Raw genomic sequence first — 25,556 nt, forward strand, 5'->3', positions numbered from 1 at the left:
GGTGTGTACGCTTCCTCACAGTCTCAGTCACCTTCAACATCAAACTGTGGGAGGTGCTGTTTCTGTTTCACTGCCTGTGGACTTTGTAGTTGATTGACGAAGAGGCTAATAGGCCCCTCCCCCCAACAGAACAGTTATAAACAAATCACCTTTTAAAAATCCAGTAATTTTGATGACATGATGACATCAGTAAACAGCTCACCTGCATGACACCATACACGCAGTCTGTCATCTGGCTCGTGCAGTGAAAACTGGGATTCTTCCCTGAGACGGTTTCTGACAGTTTGTGCAGAAATTCTTGGTTATTCAAATTGATTGTTGCAGCAGCTGTATGGGGTCTGGTCTCAGACGATCTTGGAAGTGAAGATGGTAGATGTGGAGGTCCTGGGCTGGTGTGGTTACACATGGTCTGTGGTTGTGAGGCCTCTTGGATGTACTGCCAAATTCTCTGAAATGCCTTTGGAGACAGCTTATGGTAGAGAAATGAATATTTAATTCATGGCCAACAGCTCTGGTGGACATTCCTGCAGTCGGCATGCCAATTCCCTCAATACTTGCAACATTTGTGGCCTTGTGCTGTGTGATAAAACTGCACATTTCTGCGTGACCTTTTCAGCATGATCTGCAATAATCATGCTGTCTAATCAGCATCTTGATATGCCACACCTATGAGGTGCATGAACCTGTGAAGGGGCAGCCTTGGCCTAATGGTTAGAGACCGGGTTTAGTAACGGAAGGCTGCCAGTTCGCTCCCCAGGACCGATGGGAACATCCAAGGCTGAAGTGCCCTTGAGCAAGGCACTGAACCCTGGGCACCGGGGGATGTCTGCTCGCCGCTCTGGTTGTGAGTGTGTGTGTGTGTGTGTGTGTGTGTTCATTGATACAGGTGGGTTAAATGCAGAAAACCATTGAAGCTGACACTGCCCTCCTTAGTGCATGTTATCGTATTGTAGTGGAATTTAATATCACCTTTCATACTCGCCCATCAGAGAGTGTGTGGAATTCATAGGCTTTCATGGCTGTGTACCAACAAAGCCTCAATGAAGAGCTCAGGGACCTCATGGCACTCCATGAATCTCCTGCCTCACAGTAGCTCTATGAACTCACTCTGAGGCTTGACATCCACCTGCAGGATTGTTGTCAAGCAAGTAAAAGGGGTCAGCATGCACCTCCATACAGTAGAGGACAGTGAACCGATCCAACTGGGTCTTACCCGCCGTACACTCAAATTAACTGCCAGCCCAAATCCATCCAACAGGTGTGACCCAGGCACCTAAGGTACCTACTGACTATCATGACCTTTTATGAGGTTTTCAACAAGCAGAAAGCAGAGGTCTCGCCTCCTCATCGGAATTTTGATTGTGCCATTGAGTTAATACCCGGTACTACCCCTTGTAGGGGACGTCTCTTTTCCTTGTCTGGCCCAGAAAAAGAGGCAATGGAAAAATATATTTAGGAGTCTCTCACACATGGCTTAATACACCCCTTCACGTCTCCTGTGGGTAAGAAGGGATGAAGGCCTGTGTCCATGCATAGATTATAGAGGGCTCAATAAGATTACTATCAAGGAACACTATCCCTCCCCAGAGATGGTTTCATCATCCCTAATGGCCACTGAGAGTATCTAGTGATGCCATTTCAGTTGATGAATGCTGCAGCTGTCTTTCAATGCCCCAGCCATGAGGTTCTGCTCAGGCCTTTGGCCTATATGCTTTTGCCTACATGGATGACATACTCATTTTTACCAAAACCTTTAAGGGACATGTTAACCATGTCCACCATAATCTGCAGCTACTCTTGGAGAACCATCTTTATGTCAAACTTGAGAAGTCTGAGTTTCATGTACCAGTGGTACACTTCTTGAGGTTTGTCATCTCCAAGGATAGTCTAGCCATGGATTTGGCCAAATTGAAGGTGGTGGTCGAGTGGCCTCGCCCTGCTACTCTCGGTTTTGTCCAACACTTTCTGGGCTTCACTAATTTCTACTGTTGCTTGGTCAGAAACTTTGGTTCAGTGGCAGCCCCTCTCATGGCTGTGACTTGCAAGCAACCAGGACCCTTCAGATGGACTGATGAAGTCCAGAGAGAATTTGAGGAGAGTAAGTACAGGCTAAACACCTTCCCTGTCTTGCGTCTCCCTGATACTAACGTCCTCTTTGTAGTGGAAGTTGATGCCTCCAACATAGGGGTGTGCTCAGGTTGTGCAAAAGGCCTGTGGAGTACCTCCCTCCTATTTCCTCCTATCATTACCTTGCACCAAATTAGAAGGCACAAGGACAATTAATCAGTTGCCAGATTCTCAGTAGCAGAGAGAGACAGAGAGAGCTCTTTTATTTTTCTATTTCAGAACCTGTAAGTACTGTGTAACATTGTACTGATGGTCATAGTATTAGCATAGTGATAACTTTAGGCTACACATTCATGTTGAGCACTGTGATGATGCTTAGCTAATGTTGAATGTTAGGATGGTAGGTAGTCACATCATGTTAATAGACTACTGCTGCTTGTGTGCACCTGTTAACATGCTATAGCTAAATTTTGTTTACCCAATTTAGCAGTAACTATTGATACTTTACATTTGGTTATTTATTTTCAGTGTGCTGTATCTCCTTATACATTATTGCTCTAATATAGAGAAGAGAAGATATTTCCTTTTCTGGCATCATTTCATTTTCTGTATAAGTTCTAATCAGTCTTCCTGTAGTGTTACCATTAACCTAACCAGGCAATCCTATAATAGAATCACTTGTTTTCACAGGTTCAAACAACAAACTCCACCCTTGCATGTTCTTGTCTCACCATCTGACCACCACTGAGCGAAATTTTGATGTACAGGACAGAGATCTTCTGGATTTCAAAATGGCAGGAGGGGGGCAAACATCCCTTTCTGGACTGACCACAAAAACCTTCCATATCCCCAGGGAGCCAAACATCTAAATCCTAGACAAGCTCGGTGGGCTTTGTTTTTTAGTCGTTTTGACTTTACCCTATCTTACTATCCAGACTCTAAGAAGGTCTAACCAGATGCACTCTCCAGACAGTTGGAAGAACCTTCTGTTTCACCACACACTCCTCTTCTCCCTCCTGAACAAATCATTGCGCCACTATGGTGGGAGAGCAATGGAGTGATAAAAACCGCCCTACAAACTGAACCAGACCCAGGTGGAGGTCCTACAAGCAGGTTGTATGTACCCTCTGCACTTAGAGGTCAAATCATGTTTAGGGGATATACCAGTACTGTCTCAGGACATCCAGGAAGCACACTCACCTTGGAATTCCTGCAAAGGCGATTCTGGTGGCTGAACATGGCAGTTTGTGACACGTGTGCTCGCAATAAGGAACATGGGTCAAACGGGATTGCTCCACCCTCTCCCTATCCCTGGTCACACTTGGCCCTGGACTTCATAACAGGTCTACCCAACTCTGGAGGGTACACCATTATACTAACTGCCGTGGATCGATTTTCCAAAGCGGCCTGTTTTATCCCTGAAACTTCCCTCAGCCAGTGAAACTGCCTAACTGATCCTCTAACGTGGTAAGTTATCATGAGGTGCCTGAAGACGTGGTGTCAGACAGAAGCCCCCAATTCCAGCCTTCTGCTCATTTCTGGGGGCTTCTGCTAGCCCACAACACTCTCTAGCACTCATCTCTGGGTATATACCCTTTTGAGTGCCAGTTTGGTTATTCACCTCCCTTATTCCCGTTTCGAGACCTCAACACTGCATCTAATTAGTTTTAATCTCCACAAACTGATTTTAAATTCACAGAAACTTTTATTCTGGAATATATACTATTACGAATATTACCAACAACTATGAGAGATATACTAATATAAAATGATTATGCTAAAAATGTTGACACTGTGCTGGATTAAAATTATTTACTAATCTAATTCATAAAGAATAACAAAAATAAAATAATGAAGGAAAAATAATACTGTGAATGGAAATGTGACACTTGTTCTTTTTAAAGGGTGGTGGTCCACCCAAATAATGCTGTGCAAAATGCCAATGGACCTCCAACTTGGCCCTCAGTGGACCCAGGGTGGTCCGCTGTCTTCTTGCTATCTGGGCAATGGTTAAACCATGACATTTTACTGACTGTATCTGTCTCTGGCCCTGTCCTGAGCAGGGAAAGTGAAACAAAGTGTAGAATACACACAGTTTTTACTTTGGCAGGTGATGCTCATGACAAATGACATCCAAAATCCATGAAATTGTGTTTGACCAAACAGTGCTCGATTTGTGAAAACTTTCTCAAACACAGTTTGTGTATTTAAATCAGTTTTGCACTACTACCCATGCTTTAATTCATATAAATTACTCAACTTGTCATGAATTGAGATTAAAGCTGACACACACACACACACACACACACACACACACACACACACACACAAACATTCTCCTTAGAGAACATTTCCTCATATTTCTTTAAGTTGAGTTGGATGAAGGCGCTCAATCTGAAAAAAAACAAAACAAAAAAAAAACGATGCAGTGTACAATTAAGTTTCCACTTTATTTTAATACATACATCTCCTGCAGGTTTTTAGTCAGTTTTTACTTTCTCTTTAGTAACAATGGTATTGCTTCATTCAGAGAAAAACTTACCTTTTAAAATCGACAAAATGGCCACTTCAAGCAGCACACAGAGCCAAATCCTACACTCTCCCATCTTTTGCTCGTCATTTATTCTGAGATTTTAGAGTGAGTCCATTCCTGTGCTGAAATTCCATAGGTCTGGCAGCTGGTGGACAGTTAAGGAAGTTTAGTGTCCAAGAGAAAATCAGGAAATCTTATCTCTCGTAACTTTCTAGGCAGAAAAGAGCACTGCATGTTACTGAATCCCTGCTCCTTGCTCAGCATGTCCTCCTCTGATCTGGATCTACCTCGTCCAAGCATCTGTACACACTGCTGCACACCTGGGCTACAATATATTCTTACGTTTAACGCTGTTGTGCTTGTCTTTGTTCTTTGTGTTCGTCTGCATGTAAGATGCTGCAGCACAAACATTTCCCTGCAGGGGTCAATAAAGAGTTCATCTTATGGGATGACATGGACCTGGACCTGAGGTTCATCACAGGCCTATAGGTTATCAGTATGTATAACTCATTTTGGAGCCAGTGTAATGATCTGAGGACTGAAGATATCTGAGATTTCAGACTCAAAGAGACTGTGTCAGTAATATTTGGAAGATGAAGAGCTGTTCTAGAAATGTTACCTTTGGATTCGTCAGATGATAAACCCAAATTGAAGACTCTCAACTAGAGGTGTTTGACCCAGGTGCTCCTGGAAAATCTGCTGTATTTAAACTTTGTCTGACAGATACTTGCATGTTTCTGATTTACACTGTTTGTGGTGTTATATTAAACATAACCGACCATAGTGAACTAAGCTAACATATAATGCTAACAGCAATTTATACTTTATTCATTCATTCATTCATTATCCGGAGTGGGAACCGAACCCACAACCTCCAGGTCCCTGGAGATGTGGGAGTGCGACACTACATGCTGCGCCACCGTGCTGCCCATGTTTTATACTTACCCAATAAAATACAATGTCAAGTACTAAGAAGTGAATGAATTAATATTATCTTAAACTGGTAATATTTAAAAAAAATCAGACTCAAATAAACGGTACGATAAATCGATAAATGTTTTGAAAATTAAGTTAATATTGGGATGTTTCCAATGGTGGAAAGTAAGGAATTATTTAGTTCAAACATTGTATCTTTTTACCTTTCACCTTCACTACATTATGAAAACCTGTCATTCCTGATGTGGTAAAACTCCCTGCTCTGCACAGTGTCTCTGCGCTGCGTCTCTAAGACACACACAGTCAGAGTCTAACACAAGCAAAACATAACGATTCTCCGCCTACAACCAAGAAACGACAAATACTTAGAGACTGTTCTGTTATGAATTAACAAAACAATTTATACAATTTACTACTGATCCCTATTAGAGTGAGAAGTAACTGGCAGTGTTACCGAGATGAAATGTACTATTCATTCCTATTACACTGTTGACAGATCTGTAGATACATCATCATTCACTGTATTTAGTCTTGGGCTATTTCTGCTGTTTTTAGATCTTCATTATTTATTTGACCACAAAGTATTGTTTAACTTCTCTCAAGTCTGTCCCTTTTATCAGAACAAACACCTTTTAGGTCATTTGTCCGCGTACTGCCTTAGCCTATTGTATAACGTTTTTAAACATAGGTTACATATGGAGAACGCTAGTCTGTAGTTTACTAATTGTACAGTATTCATTTGTTCCAATACAGATTTCACACATCTGTGTGGACAGCGCTGACCCTTCATCCTGCCTCCATTTTTTCTGCTGCTGTCGCAGATAAATGGGAGACCCCAGCATTGAGGCTACTTCTTCTACCTTCAGGACACAGCTGGACTGGCCACTGGGAGAGAAATAAACAGGGGGTAGGAGTGGGTTGTCAGGTGTAAATAGTAATAGAACATACATTCAACACTGTGGAGATACACTGTCGGAGCACATACAGAATCAGGCCAGACACTGTCCTGCTGAAATAACCATGGACTTCCCGGGAGAAGATATCACCTTGATGTCTAAATTCCCAGAATCCACTGCCTGATGATTGAAGGATAGTGTGTCAAAGGGGACTAAGAAGGTATGCAGAGCAACAGCTGTATACAGTCTGCAATTGTATAACTACTAAGTGCTCCTGTGTGTTTCTGTCCCACCCTCTCTATTAGCTTGTTTAAAATGACGGAAAGTATTTGCAAAGATTTTCTGGTGAAACATAAAATAATAGATAAGTGCAGCATGATGATGATGCAACAGTGTTTTAATTTTCATTAAAAAACAACAACATATATTCAAAGTTTGCAGAAAATGAGTGACTTTGGCTTCTAGGAGAACCTTCCCCCTTCACCAGACTGACCTGACATCCACAAGAGCCCTGGAATAAACAGTAAACACCACAGAGAACCCACACAGCTACAGTACATCAAACTCTCATAGAGCACAATAAAAAGATTAAACTGTACTGTTCCTGCAATCCATCAACGTGCAGAAAATAAAATCTTAAAATATGTAAAACCATCAACAGATATTTCCTTTCTGATGTAAAAATTACTGATTGCTCCTTTAACATTTATATAATTTCATTGGGGATCTAAAGTTTTTGTGAGTGGCTTTGCTCAGCAGCTGGGGTGTTGATGCAGGTTTCTATTGTCACTGTCTTCATCTCCATCATCTTTGTCCGCAGTATCCACTGTAAGCAGGTATCTAGCATATATTTCAATCCAAAATGGTTTGGAAATAAATGACCCCCGTCATTAGTTACATATAAAACACAATATCAATCAACAGACATGTGCAGGAATATAAAATCAGTCCTTGAGGTCTTTCTGGTGGTGAACAGTTTCAAGTCACAGAAAAAAGATTAGTTGATGTTAATGTGTTACAATTACATTATATTTAAGTGCTATCTGTAATTGAAGTTAAAAAGCAGTTTTATAGATTTCTGAGTCTGACCCAAAAGTGAGGCCCACTGAGGCAACAGTGGCAGGAAACACTCACTTAGAACCAGAGGAAGAACCACTGAGAAGAACCAAGACTCAAATAGGAGAACAACCTCCTCTGGTCCACACCAGACTGAAAGAGTGTAAACTCAGAACATGTCTGTAATATTTGTAACATGAAACACTTTAAAACAATCATCATCTTAATCTGGGTTCTGTGCTGCACTGGGAGTCAGTGCAGAGGCTGAGACTGGAGGATTCCTGCAGCTGTGAACATCAGGAATCTCAATGACCACAAAGATATCTCACTGACCACAAGATACAGTGCTTTCTCCTAAACCAGCAGCAGTGTAAGGTCTGAATCTGGAGATAAACATTTCTGTCTCTTCTGTAACCGTTCATACATATTTTATAAAAATCTTTATAACACAGTTTGAACATTTCACTGAAACATAAATAAGATTCAGAAATTGATTTCCAGAGATTTGGAGATTGATTAGTGGCTTTAAGACAAAGATTGTGAGGATCTTTTGCTGCTGTTGAGTTTTCTTCCACTGCAGAACCATTTCCATCTCATACTGCAAGAATCAAGCACACACACACACACACACACACACACAATCACACACAGACACACCCAGACACACGCACAGAGCTTGGTAAATCTGGAGGGAATTAGAGGGTATTAGAGAGGCCAAAGACCATCACCATGGGCTTCATTTATAAAGGGTTCCTATGCACAAAAACAGGTCTGAAATGTGGGTGTCACACAGAAACTATTATTTATAGAGAAATACTAGGCATAAAACAATTGTACAAGTGTCTCTGTCACAGCTCCAGAGACCTGGAGATCCTGCTGGGTTCTGCTGGGTGACTGTCTGTGAGGATAATGTTGTATCTACAGATCTGTCAACAGTGTAATAGGAATGAATAGTACATTTCATCTCGGTAACACTGCCAGTTACTTCTCACTCTAATAAAGATCGGTAGTAAATTGTACAAATCGTTTTGTTAATTCATAACAGAACAGTCTCTAAGTATTTGTCGTTTCTTGGTTTTATGCGGAGAATCATTATGTTTTGCTTGTGTTAGACTCTGACTGTGTGAGTCTTGAGACGCAGCGCAGAGACACTGTGCGGAGCAGGGAGTTCTGTAACAAGCAGGAAGAATAATAGGAAGATGAGGAAACCTCCAGCAGGAGAAAGGAGGCTGTAATGCCATCGCATTGCTGCACAGGGGCTCCTTCACCTGGCAGCGAAGGCAAGAGACGAGGAAGTTCATTTCATTATCTGAATGAGCAAAGGGGACACAATTGTTTCGGAGCATGTTACTGGAACAGCCGGAGAGCAGGAAATGGGAGGCTTGAGGTCACGTGCCATCGGTGGAGGTAGAGGAGGGGTTTCAGGCATATCACTGCAGGAGGAGAAGCAGAAGGACAGTCGGTGCGGGAGCAGTTGCTCTTAAGCTTTTAGCACTGGGAGCAGTAAGGAAGCAGGCATGAAGAAGGCTGATCGTGTTCCCCAAACTCAAGCAGTCCCGTAGCTGTTATCACCGAAGAAAGAGGAAATGGGAGATTTGGAGCTGTGCTGACAGCAGAGATAGTAGCTGGGGTTACACTCAACGCTGCTCATAGTGGAAGTCTGCGCTGCAGAATTTGTAGCAGATGAAGCAGTGGGTATTTGTGCAATAGGGTATTTGCAATTAAATTTTATTGTTTTCAATTTAAGTTCCAATATAGGAATACTTATATTTTAATCAGAATGAGGGAAGGAGAAGACTGCAGTTGGCACCATATCGGAGCTAAATAAATATATGGAAATGTCCTTTGGCCTCTCTAGTGCCCCCTTAGCATCTATTGACTATGTCCTCAGAGACAGGATGGGGCAGTATGTCATTGAGTACATCAGTGACATCTTGCTATACTGCCTTTAATATACTCTCCAGTCACAGATGCCAGAACCAATTATCATCACCAGAATTCTGATAATGTGCAATCCCTATGAGTTTTATGAGGTATGAGAGTGATTTTCATTGTGAAGTTCTGTTTTCTGTTCTCTCTGCATACTGTGCATTTATCATCTGCCATTTCTTGACCTGAGATCAGAAGTAAAGTGGCTTTTCTCTAGGACAATACAGACTCTTACAAATAAAACATAAATCAAAGCAATTAGAAACTAAAACAGATTAGGAGAAACTTTACCGGAGTCTGAAGATGTAATCACACCGCTGCTCCACTGAGACATAAAAGTGCTTCCCATCCCTGGAAACAGCCACATCAGAACTAAGTTACAGCAAACAACCACTAAATCAATTCAAATATTCATCACATGTTATAATAATCCAATATGAATTATTACCAGAGTCAGAATTACCAGCCAAAGAAACCAAAGAAGTATACAGATTAAAAAAGAAAAAGAAGATCAGGACACAGAGGGGAAAAGAGCTTCCCTGCTCTGCTCCAGTAACGATGTTCAAAGTTTAAACTGGGTTTTATTTCATTACACAGAGAACAGAGAAAAACAGCTTCACTAATAAACTGTTACGTTAACACTGTTGTATTACGCTCAAAAATGAAGCTGGGGCTGAAACAAGGACTTTACACTTTGTAGAGTTCAGCTCAGAGGAGAAACAAACTATAACTCAACTCACCATTTTCCACAGGCCTCAGAGGAGTCCCCTCACCTGAAAAAGCAGGATTTAGAGAGAGTTGAGTACAGATGTGCAGTAACATCTGCTGTGTCCTGATTGACTGGTTCCACATTCACTCATTAACCCTTCACTGACTCTAAACATGTTCAGCACAGTCTCAGTGTGAATGTGAAGGACTCTGATTGCTGAGGAAGCTCAGGCTGGAGTGGATCTCCAGCACTTTGAGGGAGATGAAGAAATAGATCACAAACAACAACTTGGAGAACTGGAGAAATCTATGTTCAGATGAGGATCAGGAGAATGAACAGACAATGACACTCACCTATGGACGGAGGAGACGGGGGAGGAGTTTTTCTTCCTTCAAATACAGTTTAAACAACGATACATTATTAACTTAGTATAGATTTAAAAAAAAAAAAAAAAAATATATATATATATATATATATATATATATATATATATATATATATACCGAGTGATTTATGAAGTATATTAGGAATATCATCATACTCACTTTTCTCCCACTGTTTATAGACAATGAACCCACACACTACAGCCATCACCAACACCACCACTGCTCCAATAATCACACCTTTAACACCTGAAGAGTCACTGTGTTTCCCTTCTGTAAACAGAAAAGTGTTTGTAATAAAATAAACCCATGTAAGAACTGTAACTACTGTAAGAACACTGGGATATTCTGAGTCTAATGAAGTACTCTACTCTTCAGTGTTTCTGGATTAAAATAAACCCCTGTAAGAACTGTAACTACTGTAAGAACAGTGGGATATTCTGAGTCTAATGGAGGACTCTCTACTCTTCAGTGTTTCTGGATTAAAATAAACCCCTGTAAGAACTGTAACTACTGTAAGATCACTGGGATATTCTGAGTCTAATGGAGGACTCTCTACTCTTCAGTGTTTCTGGATTAAAATAAACCCCTGTAAGAACTGTAACTACTGTAAGAACAGTGGGATATTCTGAGTCTAATGGAGGACTCTCTACTCTTCAGTGTTTCTGGATTAAAATAAACCCCTGTAAGAACTGTAACTACTGTAAGAACAGTGGGATATTCTGAGTCTAATGGAGGACTCTGTACTCTTCAGTGTTTCTGAATTAAAATAAACCCCTGTAAGAACTGTAACTACTGGAAGAACAGTGGGATATTCTGAGTCTAATGGAGGACTCTCTACTCTTCAGTGTTTCGGGATTAAAATAAATACTATCTTTCTGGGCAACAATGGTGGAATTGGTGATCCTCTTACCATCTTGGCTTCAGAGAGACACTAACTATAATGAAGCTTTATTATTGAATGCACTGAGACAGTAAGATTTTAGCAGCAAATACTCCTGTGCGTCGGTCAAGACATCAAAGACACGGAGACACAAGATGATATTCTGGATGTTGTTGTATTAAGTGGATTGGTTTGACATTGTAGTTAAATCAGAGAATATTAAGCAGTACACTTGGAGGACAAAGGCACAGAAGAATGAGGAAAAGTAATTGAGTCTGAAATGAACAACAGACAGGTACAGTATTAACTAGTAGAAGAAGTATATATACACATACACATAAATGGTGGGATAAACAAGGCTAATACATGCAACACCCATTAATATCATACCAGAGCACAAGCTATATCGTCACCTTAACGGACACACAGCTTAAACAATGGGATTTTAGCGCTCCCATGTGGACAAAAAAAAAAAAAAAAAAAAAAAAAAAGAGTAGCAAAAGTCTGAGCAGTAACTAATTATACGCCAATGAAATCGACTAAAAACACGGATTTTGCGCATTTCCACCAAGTTACACCATCAATAGTAATGTGGAACAGCTCGATGTTGTAAAATATATTAGAAAATATTACCAAACCTATGAATATTAAAGGAAATACAAATCGATAATGAAGCTACATTTCTACAGACCTAGCCTACAATTAGAATTAATCTATTCTCAAAGAATGAACATAATAGCTTACTTTGTGTCACAGACTCAAATGAAGATTTATACCCAATCATGTTGTCAGTTGACCTAATTAGTGTTAATTGGTCTTCCAGCTGTTTGTTATATTCTCAATTTCCTTTTTCCAGCCACTTATTGCTACTTGTCCCAACTATTTTGGGATTTGTTGACACTGTGAAATTTTGAATCACCGCGATCTCAAGATGAGGCTGGGAATAGCCTCCATGGCAACAATAAACAGATTAAACAGTAAAGCCCTCGGAAACGAGACAGTCACTCTCTCGCTCAGCAGCAGCAACATGTTTACCGACCGGAGCAATAATGACATGCCTGAAATTTGCCCCAAAAAGGAAACTGGACAGCGAAAACCGCCAGTTCCAGCCAGAATGGACAGAAAGATTTGCGTTCTTTCTACCACCGTCCAGTACTCGCCCTATGAATCAAAACACAACTGTTATTCCCTCCCCGAAGCACGGTCAGACACAAGTGGTTTTCTTTAACTGGTTTACTGAAGTTTTCTTCTTCTTATCAAACCGTGAAAACTAATAATACACAGTATTAAACATAAAAACCACCATGTTAGCATACGTGATGATAAATGATATAAAACAAAAATACAAACTGTACAAATACCTCGTAGGCTGCATGCTGGGAAAAGAAATCTTCTTAAACATTACTTTTCTTAATTCCAAAATATCCTATGACTTATATATTATTACCTTCACAAGAACATCTCTCCCCTGCACCTAATGGAGCCAGCCTGCACCTTTTTTTCCCTTCTTCCCTTTTTTTTCATTCACGCCCAACCAAATCCCAGTGGAAGTGACAAAACAAGTCATTTTTGTTAACCTTAAAGTGGCAACAGTAACACTCCCACAAAATATCACAATCTTATTGTAGGATTTCTAACACTTGCTGACTGTTGCAAGTAAACTTGAACCCTTTAAACTTCAAACATTACTTCAATGACTATTACACAGAAACCTTGTGTACATAAAAATTAAACCTTGCATTAAATGCAAATAAAAACAAAACAAAATGAAACATTCAGGATAGAATGCCAATAAAATATTAAGCATCTTGATCTGCTTCAAGTAAAGTGACTAACTTGTGTACAGGTCTCTCTAGGAGCACTGTTTTCGTAGTGAATTTACACATGGCATCAAATGTGGTGTCATTAACAATCAACCTGACCTTTCTCACCCTGTCATCTGACCCCGGGTATACTTCTGTTATTCGGGCCAGCTTCCAGTCATTGTGTGGGGCTTGGTCATCTTGTAACAGCACAATATCATTCACCTTCAAATTTCTTCTGGTGTTCTGCCATTTTTGTCTTGATTGCAAACTCAATAGATATTCCTTTTTCCATCGAATCCAAAACTCGTTGGCTAAATACTGTACTCGCCACCACCTCTTCTTAAGATAAAGATCCTCTCTGATAAACTGTCCGGGTGGAGGTAAGATTATAGTGGACTTCATTGTAAGGATATGATTCGGAGTCAATGGTTCAGGTGAGGATGGGTCATTCAGTGGTTCAGCGGTAAGTGGTCTGCTATTGATGACCGTCATCACTTCATAAAAGAAAGTTCTTAGGGATGAGCTATCAAGTCTTTGCTCCTAATGGTTCTAATTTGTCTCTCCCAGATGCCACCCATATGACTTGCCGCTGGAGGATTCATTAGAAATTCGCATCCTAAAGCCTTCACCTTTTCTTCATCCATTCCTTGCATGAGTTCTGCAAATTCACGTCTTGCACTAATGAAATTGGTTCCTTGGTCACTTCTAAGCTGACGAACATTACCTCTTATGGCAATGAATGCTCTTAGGGCATTGATGAATGCATCTGCTGTCATATCATCAAGCATCTCAATGTGTATAGCTCGTGAACACAGACAGGTAAGTAAAAGTCCGTATCTTTTAACATCTTTTCTTCCTTCTTTTACATAGGACCAAAGCAGTCTATACCGGTGTATGTGAATGGAGGAGTTGTTTCCATTCTGTCTTTAGGTAAATTGCCCAATTTCTGGTCTTCAGTACGTCTTCTGTACTTTCTGCACTTGACACATTTGAATATGTGCGATGATACTACACTGCTGCATCCTAGTATCCACCATCCATTAGCTCGCAGTTCACTGACTGTCATTCCACGTCCTTGATGATATACTTGCTCGTGGAAGTGCTTGACAAGTAAGCTGGATATGTGATCACCCTTTGGAATTATTGCTGGATGCTTCACATGTGGATGTAAAGAAGCTTGACTTAGACGTCCCCCTACTCTCAGGATCCCTTCTTTGTCTAAAAATGGACTTAACTTGTACAGCTTACTGTTCTTGAATTTGGAGATAACCTTGTTTGCCTTCAAGCTCTTTATCTCATTTGGAAATTCTTCTTCCTGAACTAACTTGACAATAGCAATTACTGCTTCTTTCCTTTCTTCTAAGCTCGTACTTTCATTGTTTTTTTGTTTTTCACCTTTGTGTTCTTTAACTAGTCATTTTAATCTGGCCACTGCTTGAACTACTCTAGACCAGTCAGAAAACTTCTTAAGGCGGTCCAATAATGATCTGTTCTCCTTTGATTTGGTGCTGAATTCAGGGTCATCATCTTTAACTTCTCCCACCTTCTGTTCTCTGTCAGGCAATTCCCTTTGCCAGAGAAACTTTGGTCCAGTAAACCAACTGGAGGTTGTAAATTGTTCTGCTGTTAATCCACGAGAGGTGTAATCTGCCGGATTTTCCTCAGATGCAACATTAGCCCATTGTTCAGGCTTCGTGCTTGCCTTGATTCTTTGGATTCGATTTGCCACGAACACTTGAAACCTTCTAACATCATTATTTATGTAGCTGAGAACAACCGTGCAATCCGTCCAAAAGTATTCTTGCAAATCTTGAATTTCTAATTTGTTGAGGAGCATGTCACTGGTTCGAACTGCCACTACTGCTGCAGTGAGCTCCAGTCTTGGTATTGTTGTCACTTTGGTTGGTGTAACTCTTGATTTCCCCATCACAAGAGAGCAATGGACTTTGTTGGACTCACTAATAACTCACATCATATTCACCGTATCCTGAGACGCTTGCATCAGAAAAATGATGAAGCTCATATCGATCAGTTGACGTCACAGGTACGTCACTTCCGGCTGACTGCTCGCGTGCTTGATTTGAAATTGTTTGCTGTTTGTCACTGTTTTAGTCCTCTAGACATTTATTTACAATCTCTATTGCATATTTTTTTTGGCATTGCTTATCCTAGTGTGCTGTATTCATCGTTCCTAACCCACTGTGCTTCTTAACTTAATTTTTTTTCGTACATATTATTTCTCATTGTTTATTTTTCTCTTTTCATGGTGCCTGCCGAGGAACGAGCCCTTTCTGAGCTCGGCGCGGAGCTTGAGCAGCTCGGTCGCCGGATTCAGCATCTCTTGGAGAAGCAGACAGAGCTCCAGCGGGAGAAGACGAGACTCGAGGCAGCCCGCGACACCTCCTACGTGGCCGTCGCCTCTCCGGCTCCTCTGCCGCGGCGGTTCGCGGGGGTACCTATCTACACGCCTGCACCGGGATGGGAGCGCCAGCATGGGAGTGGGAAGCCGAGGCCGTCCCCCCCTCCACCGCAGCCAGTCTTCACTTCTGCCAACCGGTTTGAGGTGCTCAGCTCCTGGCCTTCACCTGCACCTGCTCCAGCACCGAAGACTAAACAGGACGGTTTTCTAATTATTGGTGATTCAATAGTTAGACATTTAAAAGTGCCGGGGATAAAGAGTAATGCAACCGTGTCTTGTCTCCCAAGCGCACGTGTCCTGGACGTTGCCAGGCGGCTTCCGTCGGCACTTCGGCAGCGTGAGGACTTCTGCACCGTCGTTCTCCACGTGGGAACGAACGACATCTCCACCCGCCGCAGTGAGGTCCTGAAGGAGCACTACCGTTCGCTTCTGGATACCGCTCGGAAGAAGGCGGATGCTAGGATCATCGTCTCTGGCCCCCTGCCCACCTACCGTCGAGGATGCGAGGCGTTTAGCAGGCTCTTCGGGCTCCACTCCTGGCTCCTGGATTGGTGCGGCACTGTCGGCGTGGACTACGTCGACAACTGGGAGTGCTTTCGTGAGCGTCCGGCCCTGTATCGTTGGGATGGGCTTCATCCGAGCCATCTAGGATCCGTAGTTCTCTCTGAGAACATTGAGGTGGTTCTGCGCCAGAACTGACTGGTCATTCCCAGTCACATCAGTCAGGTACGTGGAATGGATAGCAAGCAGGTAAGTAATATTAAAATTCCTAATGTTCCTCCTGACCAGCTCTCTACTGCTAGTATGATGAGTAGCATGTCCATATCACCCACTCTGATTAACGCTAATAAATTTTTCAGCATTGAGACTGTGTCTGTTCCCCCGCAAAGCCTGTTATCACAAACGCCCAAAAATCAGTTTTAACAACCTAATTAGAATTAACACCAAGGCACTGCAGCGAACGCAATATTTCAGCACTTCCAGCATTAAATTAGGGCTTTTAAATATACGATCTCTAACATCTAAAGCACTCACTGTCTGTTATATTATTATTGATAACAAACTCTATGCATTATGTCTCTGCGAAACATGGGCTAAACCCAATGAATACATTTCCCTAAATGAGTCCACTCCCCCTGGCTTCAGCTATTACAGTTGCCCACGAACATCTGGTCGTAGTGGTGGTGTAGCCACAATTTATGACCCTACCATTGACACAACACAAAAATCTAGTTATGATACTAAATCCTTTGAAGTACTTACTCTTAAAGTCACTGCATCAAAAAGGAAGCACTCTTTTATGCTCATCACAATCTATCGTCCTCCTGGCCCTTATACAGAATTTCTTTGTGAATTTGCTGATTTTCTCTCAAGTGTATATATTGTTTCAGAAAAGGCCTTAATTGTTGGTGATTTCAATATTCACTTTGAGAAGGATCATGATCCACTTAAAATTGCATTTGAATCAATTTTGGATGCACTAGGGTTCACTCAGAATGTTACTGGGCCCACTCATCAATGCAAACACACATTGGACCTAGTGTTAACACGGGGCATTGAGATAAAGAATCTATCCAATCTCTCGCTACATGAGACCATCTCTGATCACCATCTAATCACATATGAAATTGCGTTAAACTTTGATATTTGTCCACAGCCACGCTATATTAGAAAGTGCACTATAACATCCTCAACAGTTAGTGATTTTATCAACAACCTTCCAGACCTTACCACCATTTCTTTTCCTACTCACCCAAATGACCTTGAGATCATTACAAACAACCTAAACCACTTATTGTGTACAAACCTAGATAGTGTTGCACCAGTCAAGACCAAACAATTTAGAGAGAAAAGGCTTGCTCCATGGTACAGTGACAGCACGCGTGCCTTAAAACTGGCTGCTCGTAACCATGAACGTAAATGGAGACACACAAAACTAGAATGTTTCCGAACTGCATGGCAGCACAGCCTCGCCGACTACAAACATGCCTTATCTAAAGCCAAATCACAGTACATCTCTTCCCTTATAGAAAACAACAAAGACAACCCTAGATTCCTTTTTAACACTGTATCACATCTAATTGGCAACAAAAAGGAAATCAACCCCATTGTCCCCTCTGATTTCTGTAGCAATGACTTTATGAGGTTTTTTAATGATAAAATTGATTGCATTCGCCTCAAAATCCAAAATCAGTCCAAAGTCACATCGGCTTTTGTTGATGAACCCCCCGCCAGCTCTGAGGTGAATTTAGACTACTTGAATTCTGTCGATGAAAATGATTTGCTTAGTTTAATTAGCTCATCTAAATCAACTTCATGCTTACTGGATCCTGTACCAACACAATTATTTAAACAAATTTTACCTAAAGTCATTAGACCATTGCTCACAATAATAAACTCATCCCTCAACATTGGATATGTACCACAACCTCTGAAACTAGCGGTAATCAAACCAATTATTAAAAAGCCCAATCTTGACCCTCTTGTACTCGCAAACTACAGGCCAATATCAAACCTCCCTTTTATTGCTAAGATTCTAGAAAAAGTCGTGTCACAGGAGTTGTGCTCTTACCTACAAAACAATGACATTCATGACATTTTTCAGTCTGGATTTAGACCAAATCACAGCACAGAAACGGCTCTAACAAGAGTAACTAATGACTTACTCCTTTCACATGATAAGGGCTATATGTCTATTCTGGTGCTGCTTGACCTTAGTGCAGCGTTTGATACCATGGATCATGTGATGCTTCTTGATAGGCTGGAAAATCTGGTAGGAATAAAAGGATCTGCCCTCTCTTGGTTCAGATCCTATTTGTCTGATCGTTATCAATTTGTTTATCTGAATAATAAATCCTCAAATCATACTTTAGTTAAATATGGTATTCCACAAGGATCAGTGCTTGGCCCTGTATTGTTCACACTCTACATGCTGCCACTGGGTCGACTAATCCGTAAGCATGGGATTCAATTCCACTGTTATGCTGATGACACACAACTGTATATATCAGCCAAACCTAATGATGTTGCTTGTCTACGTAAAATAACAGAATGTCTAACTGAAATTAAAGACTGGATGATGCAAAATTTTCTCATGTTAAATTCTGATAAAACTGAAGTCTTGTTACTAGGTACAGATACTCAGATACATTCACTCAGAAATGCTGCTATTAATCTTGATAATTCAACAGTAAAACACAATACCATCATTAAAAACTTAGGGGTAGCCTTTGATTCGACTCTCACATTTGATACTCACATATCCAATACAGTCAAAACCGCCTTCTTCCACCTACGCAATATTGCCAAAATTCGGCATATTTTATCCTTAAAACATGCAGAGAAACTAGTGCATGCTTTTATAACTTCACGTCTAGACTACTGCAATGCGCTCCTGGCAGGGAGCTCGTGCAAAGCGTTACACAAGCTTCAGTTAGTTCAAAATGTAGCAGCCAGGGTGCTCACTAGAGCTAGAAAATTCGAACATATCACCCCAGTTCTCTCGTCTCTACACTGGCTACCTGTAAAATTTCGCATTGACTATAAAATACTCCTCTTAGCTTATAAATCTCTAAATGGTTTAGGCCCGCAGTATCTTACTGAACTTCTCATACCTTATCGCCCGACACGTACACTTCGTTCACAGGATGCCCATCTACTCTTTGTTCCTCGCTTTAAGAAAAACACTGCAGGAGTGTCAGGAACGAGGGACGGATTGAAGGAGGCGGACGCACTCGCTAAAACACAGCTTTTTAATAAAGGAGAATAACAAAACAAAGATACATTAACATAACGAAAACAAACAGGGAGCTAGCCAAGCTAAACTAAACAAGGGGAGCTAAACAGGGCAAACGGGACTGACAGACTAAAGAGAAAACGAAGGAACGAGAGAGGAAAAGTAACTACGACACGAAACAACGACTAGGGAAACAAACACGGAGAAACTGTGGAGACAGACGGACAGACTCGAAAACACGACCGACTAGACATGAGAAATGTGAAAAGAGAAATGAGAAATGTACGACAAACAGGACGTGACACAAGAGGGCTTAAATACAGACACAAACGAGACACACCTGGACAGATAACGAGGACGGGCTGACACATGACACGGACGAGGAGGCGGGACGAAGGCGGAGACTCAAACATAAACAAAACAGAGCCATGTGCAAATAAAGCATATGGCCGGGACAACAGACTAACAGGACGAAGGCGTGACAAGGAGGAAGAGTCTTTTTTCACAAAGCTCCTCAACTCTGGAATAGACTTCCGGTTACTGTTCGGGGCTCAGACACACTCTCAATCTTTAAATCTAGACTAAAAACCTACCTTTTCAAACAAGCTTTTGGGTAATCATTCACTTTCTCTATTTACTCCTTCTCTATTGGTGTTCGGGCTGGTTTTCATACTATCACTGTTCTGTATTAACCCTGTCATATCACCATAGCTACAGCACTTTTTAGCTCTCTAGTAACCGCCAACACGCTGTCTGTCGCTGGGTTCTCTTGCCTGACCTGTGGAAGCTTTTTTCGCAGGACAAATTTGCCCGTTCTTTACCATGACCCTACTAACCTCTGTATTTTTATTTGTTCCCTTTGTCTGGTTTTCTTTCTCCTGTCTCTCTCATGCTTTGAGATGTCCTGCTGCTCTCCAGGTGTTGCCCTGATCCAGCCCCTGTGTATCCTGTACAAGATCCTGGCCTTGTCTCATCTACACTATCATGCTTGGCCATGCTGTTTTATCTCAGATTAACTCTGCACCTAATATTAACTCACACAGAATCCCTGATCACCTTCTCCTTCATCAGACTCATACATCACTCACATTACTATAACCCCTTCATCTGTCATCATTTCACTTTTACTTCTGTTCGACCCGAGGAGGATGGGTTCCCCGTATGAGTCTTGGTTCCTTCCGAGGTTTCTTCCTCGTGTGCTGAGGGAGTTTTTCCTTGCCACTGTTGCCCCAGGCTTGCTCATAGGAGGCTTGGACCCGGATCTCTGTAAAGCTGCTTTGTGATGACTTTTTGTTGTGAAAAGCGCTATATAAATAAAATTTGATTGATTGATTGATATCGCTTGACGTCATGGAAAGTTGAGGGTAAGTAGCATCTTTAATCTCCATTTCAGACAGCATGGGAAGGTCTCTAATCCAGGACTCCCACTGAGGTCTTAGTCTTACTGGAAGTTCATTGTCCCAGCCAATTTTTTCTCTACACATTTGTTGGAGAACTTGCTTTCCAAGAAGTACGAAAGGTGCCATGAATCCTAATGGATCATACACAGAGGCAATTGTAGAGAGTATGCCTCTTCTCATGAGTGGATTGATCTTCACTTGCACTCTGAACTTGAACGAATCGGAGATGATGCACCACTCTACGCCAAGCACTCTCTCCATATGAGGTAGGCTCAAGGTCATGTCTTGATCCTTGACAGTGGCACGTTTTTCTTCTGGGATGGATGCCATCACATTCCTGTTATTGGAGACGAACTTGTGGAGCCTTAACTTTCCGGTCGAACAAAGTTACCTTGATTCACTGACAAGCTGAATGGCTTTCCTCTAAGTGTGAACACTTGCCAGACCATCGTCTACATAGAACTTTCTCTGAATGAAGTGTATGGTGTCTTCGCTGTATTGACCTTGTCCTTTTGCTGCCAAATGTTTCAGGCCAAAGTTGGCGCAGCCAGGTGACAAAGCTGCTCCAAATAGGTGGACTTTCATTCTGTAGGTTGAGGGTGAGGTTTCCAGATTGCCGTATTCCCACCATAGGAATCGTAAGTAATCCTGGTCTTCCCTTTTAAAGTGAACCTGGTGAAACATCCTTTCAATGTCACAAGTCACAGCAATAAATCCTTTTCGGAATCTGCACAGGACTCCCACCAATGTGTTTGTCAGATCGGGCCCGGTAAGCAGATGGTCATTGAGAGAAGTTTCTTGAAACTTGGCAGAACATTCAAATACTACCTGAATTTTCCCTGGTTTCTACGGATGGTAAACTCCATGGTGTGGAATATACCATACAGGACTGTTATTTATTTCTTGCTTGGGGACTTTCTCTGCATCACCACGTGAGATTATGTCATCCATAAAATTCACATAATCTTTGAAGTATGTTTCATTCTTCCTTAGTCTCCTTTCAAGACAATTTAGATGGTGTATTGCACACAAGTAATTGTTTGGTAGTTTTGGTCTTTCCTCTTTGAACGGTAATGGCATTTCATAATGACCATCGTCCTTCTGCTTGATGTTTTCTCTTATCTTTGACAGAAACTTGAGATCATCTTGGGACACAGAATCTTCTTCTCCAACTCTTTCTGTGAAGTCTGATTCGAAAAAACTTTTAAGATGTCTGAAGGAGTAATTTCTATGATTTTGTATCTGTTCACATAGGGCACTTCTGTTTTTAGATTGATACAGGGCGCAGTATGTGGAGTCACTTGCCTTACCACTATACGATGACTGATCCCAATGGCATCTCCATAGTTTACAAAGGGGTTTCTATAGCCAACTATACTCGACCCCAAATCTGTGCGCTGTGCGTAGGGCTCATTTTCTTTGCCAAAGACAACTTCTCGTGGGAGTAAGGCTTGAGAGCAATTGTACCCGATGAGCAGTTCGCAGTCTTGTAAAGGCGCCACATCTTCTTGGAGGTGTTCTAGATGGGGCCAGGCTTTGGCAGTTTCACCAGTTGGGATGTGAGTTTGGTTGACTGAAATAAAATCACGTGTGTAGGCTGGTGGTAAAGAGATCTTCTTATTGGAGTTAAAGCCGCGGACTTGTAGGTCTTTCATTCGTTGAGAGCTTATTACTGTAGTTCTTGAGGTCATAGTAGAGAGCTTCATCTTGACTTTATCAGTTCTTTATCAGTTTCTAGAGCATCAGCTACTTCTCTCAAAACAAAGGTTGTATCACTTTGAGTGTCCAACAGAGCATATACCAGTACCTCTTGTGCTGGCTGCTTGACTGATGACAGCCAGACAGGAAATATTGCAGATGTCTGTGTATTGGCTTCTTCAAGGATTACTCTGTTTGAAGAAGCAACTATGGTCGTGTCCTTGAGTTGCGTTTCTTGAAGCCATTCTTTATTCTTTTCTTGACTTGAACTTGACTTTTCTTGACTTGGATTTTGTTTAACTTGTGGTTGTTTTTGTTTTTCCTTGTCTTTGTCTTCATGCAAACAAGTAGGGTGCCGCTTGTTGCAGGTATCACAAACACTCCTACTGCTGCAGCTCTTAGAGATGTGACCTGGCTTGAGGCATCCAAAGCAGAGCCTTTCAGTTTGGACAAACCTTATTCTGTTAGAGACTGTCTTTTCTAGGAACCTTCTGCATTTGTGCAAAGTGTGCCCATTCATCTTGCAGAAAGTGCATGTCTTCCCAGTCTCTTCATTAGAACTTGTTGTCAGTGTCTTTGCTTTGATGTTTTGATGTCTATATGTCTTTAGCTTGTCAGGTTCACCTTGCTTTAATGATTGCAACGATGTCACTGGGTTACAGGCAATTTTTGATTCTCTTGTGAGGAATTCAACAAACTGACTATAGGAGGGGAATTCACTGTTTTTTTCTTCAATTTCAAGGACTTTCCTACTCCATCTTGCAATAAGCCAATCTGGTAACTTTGACAGAATTTTTCTGTTTTCATTACAGTCATTTAAAATCTCCATTGCCTTAATATGGACCATGGCAGCCTCACAACTGCGGAGGAAGTCGACAAACTCTCTGAGCTCAAAGCTGTCTTTTGGACCAATCTTTAGCCATGTTTGGAGTTTGTCTCTGTATGCCTTTGCAACTGTGAATGGATTTCCATATTTCTCCTCCAAGATCTCCCATGCTGAAGCATAAGCAGATTAAGTTCCAAGCAGAAAGTTTCCTTCAAGTGCATTCTTAGCTTGACCACATACATATCTACGAAGGTAGTATATCTTCTCTTTGTTTTGAATATTTTTTTTATCAATAAGTGTTTTAAAGGAGAGCTTCCAATCACTGTACTTCAGTGGATCCCCATTAAATACTGATGGTTCAGGAACTGGGATTCTGTTAGTGCTTAAGGCATCTGTAAAGACCTTGACCAGCTCAAGTGTGCTTTGATTTGTGGAGGTTATTACAGCTTGAGGGGCAGGAAATATAGGCAGGGGTAAATGCTTTGTGGGGCCCAACTCATGAGTTAGGATGTCCCTTGGGTTAGGATGTCCTTCATTTCCATCCAATTCTTGATCATACGCTTGCATTCTTGCCTGTGCAGCATTTAGTTCCTTCACTATCTCCAAATGCTGTATCCATCTCCGTTTTTCCTCCAAAGTCCTTTGTAGAGCGTTGTGCTCTTCTTCAAATTTAGCTTTCAGCTCAGCTTCCTCTTCTTCTCTCCTTATTCTCCTTTTCATCTCTTCAGCTTCTTGTTCTAGCTGACACTTCATGGCAGCTGCCTCCTGAGCAGCAAGCCTCCTTTTTGCTTCTGCCTCTAGATGCTGTATTTCCAGTTGTTCTCTTTCTTGTTCTTGTAACACTTTTAGAACAGCTTGGCTTGCAGCAGCATCAGTGGCAGCTTCTTGGCGTTTCACAGAAGACTTGCTTGAATGCTCTGAGGCTTTTGGGATAGAAGTGACGGAAGTGAATTCACTCTTGCCTAAGTTCCAAAGAAAACTTGAATCTGGCCAGTCTTCTTGTTCTCCTTCTGAAACGTTTCCACTCAGGTGGCAAAATGCTCTGGATACAATGAAGCTTGAAATCTCTACACACCGGTCTACCTTGCGGCGTGTGTCTTGGTCTAGAGCTATGATGCCACGTAGAGCTTCATAAATGCACTGGAGGTCAGCACATAGGCCTCTGACATCACCCATGATATCGTTCAGAAGATTGTCAGATAAGGGCTCTAAGAAGGACTGTGACAATTGCTTCTTGGCGAATTTGGCTTGTATTCGCCATTTTTGATAAATGTAATTGAATCGCTGCTGAAGTGCCTTGATTTTGTTATCTTGCATTTCTTTGCCCTTCTCTGTTAGTTTGCGAATTCGTTCACCACGTTTTGGATGTGGCACTTCATCTTGCTGCTCCTTCTCTTGTGGCACATCAGCATCTTCTTCCATTTGATCTTCTAAAGGGTCTTTATTTTCACTATCCCTAACATTGTCCTTTACCTTGGGTGTGGACATGCTTGACTCGGCCATTATCAACAAATTACCTTTAATGGAATGGCTGAATGTGAAATGAAAATAAATCTGAAGTGTGAATATATCCCTGTATGAATTACTAGCTCTTAATGTGCAAGTATTTCTTATAACTGTGAATGTCTTATAAGTGAATTTGTTTGCTCAGAAAATAATGTCATAAGCTCTAATAACTAATTCTAGCAAAAAGAAATATTTCTTCATATATTTGTGTTTCTTGCATGTGTATATCAGTTTAACAGAAATTATCATTAGCAAAAAATGATCAAAATCTTAAAACTCAGATTTCACCTCAGAAATGTAATTAAGCATCTGTCCCCTTCATACACATATTCTTAACCAAAATAGCAGATAGCCTTCACTTGTTATCAAAACACACTTTACATTGGAACCTTAAACACAGTGGGAAATTTCACCCTTTGACTTAAATCTTTAAACTAAGCTTATAGCAACCTTCATGGCAAGATTTAGTTCACCTTAACTTAGCAAATAAGTTGCATTCATCACCCACAGTTTTCAAGCATTCACATAAATCCTTCAAGCAACTCTTATAAAGCCCTCTTCTTAGCCTATTCTCATCAGTGTACAAGTAATTAATGGCCCTTTTTCATGTTGCTTATACAGTTCGTGTGTTTACGCCTTCAACCACGTATATGTGCACGACTTTCACTCATCTGCCAGTCCGGATAAACGCTCGCTGCTCCGTCGCGACCGCGTTGAATTGAGCTTGCTAGCTATCGTCTTACTGTGTCGGCCACTCGAGTCGATGGACAGTAC

The 25,556-nt window shown here is 41.4% G+C and overlaps 1 protein-coding gene across 2 annotated transcripts in view; it reads right to left on the minus strand.

The window, feature by feature from the left end:
- Window positions 1-6,832: 6,832 nt before the first annotated feature.
- LOC136693952 (H-2 class I histocompatibility antigen, alpha chain-like) overlaps window positions 6,833-25,556 on the minus strand; it is a 59,716-nt gene continuing 40,992 nt past the window's right edge. For both annotated transcript variants that reach the window (XM_066667242.1, XM_066667241.1), the window contains 5 exons: window positions 10,672-10,782; window positions 10,480-10,515; window positions 10,158-10,190; window positions 9,709-9,768; window positions 6,833-8,086 (listed from right to left, as the gene is read on the minus strand). In XM_066667242.1, coding sequence (XP_066523339.1) covers window positions 8,082-8,086; window positions 9,709-9,768; window positions 10,158-10,190; window positions 10,480-10,515; window positions 10,672-10,782 — 245 coding nt within the window. In that variant the 3' untranslated portion in view covers window positions 6,833-8,081. The remainder of the gene's footprint in view (window positions 8,087-9,708; window positions 9,769-10,157; window positions 10,191-10,479; window positions 10,516-10,671; window positions 10,783-25,556) is intronic.

The sequence above is a fragment of the Hoplias malabaricus genome, chromosome 4 (assembly GCF_029633855.1).
Source record: "Hoplias malabaricus isolate fHopMal1 chromosome 4, fHopMal1.hap1, whole genome shotgun sequence".
In the NCBI taxonomy this organism is placed as follows: domain Eukaryota; kingdom Metazoa; phylum Chordata; class Actinopteri; order Characiformes; family Erythrinidae; genus Hoplias; species Hoplias malabaricus.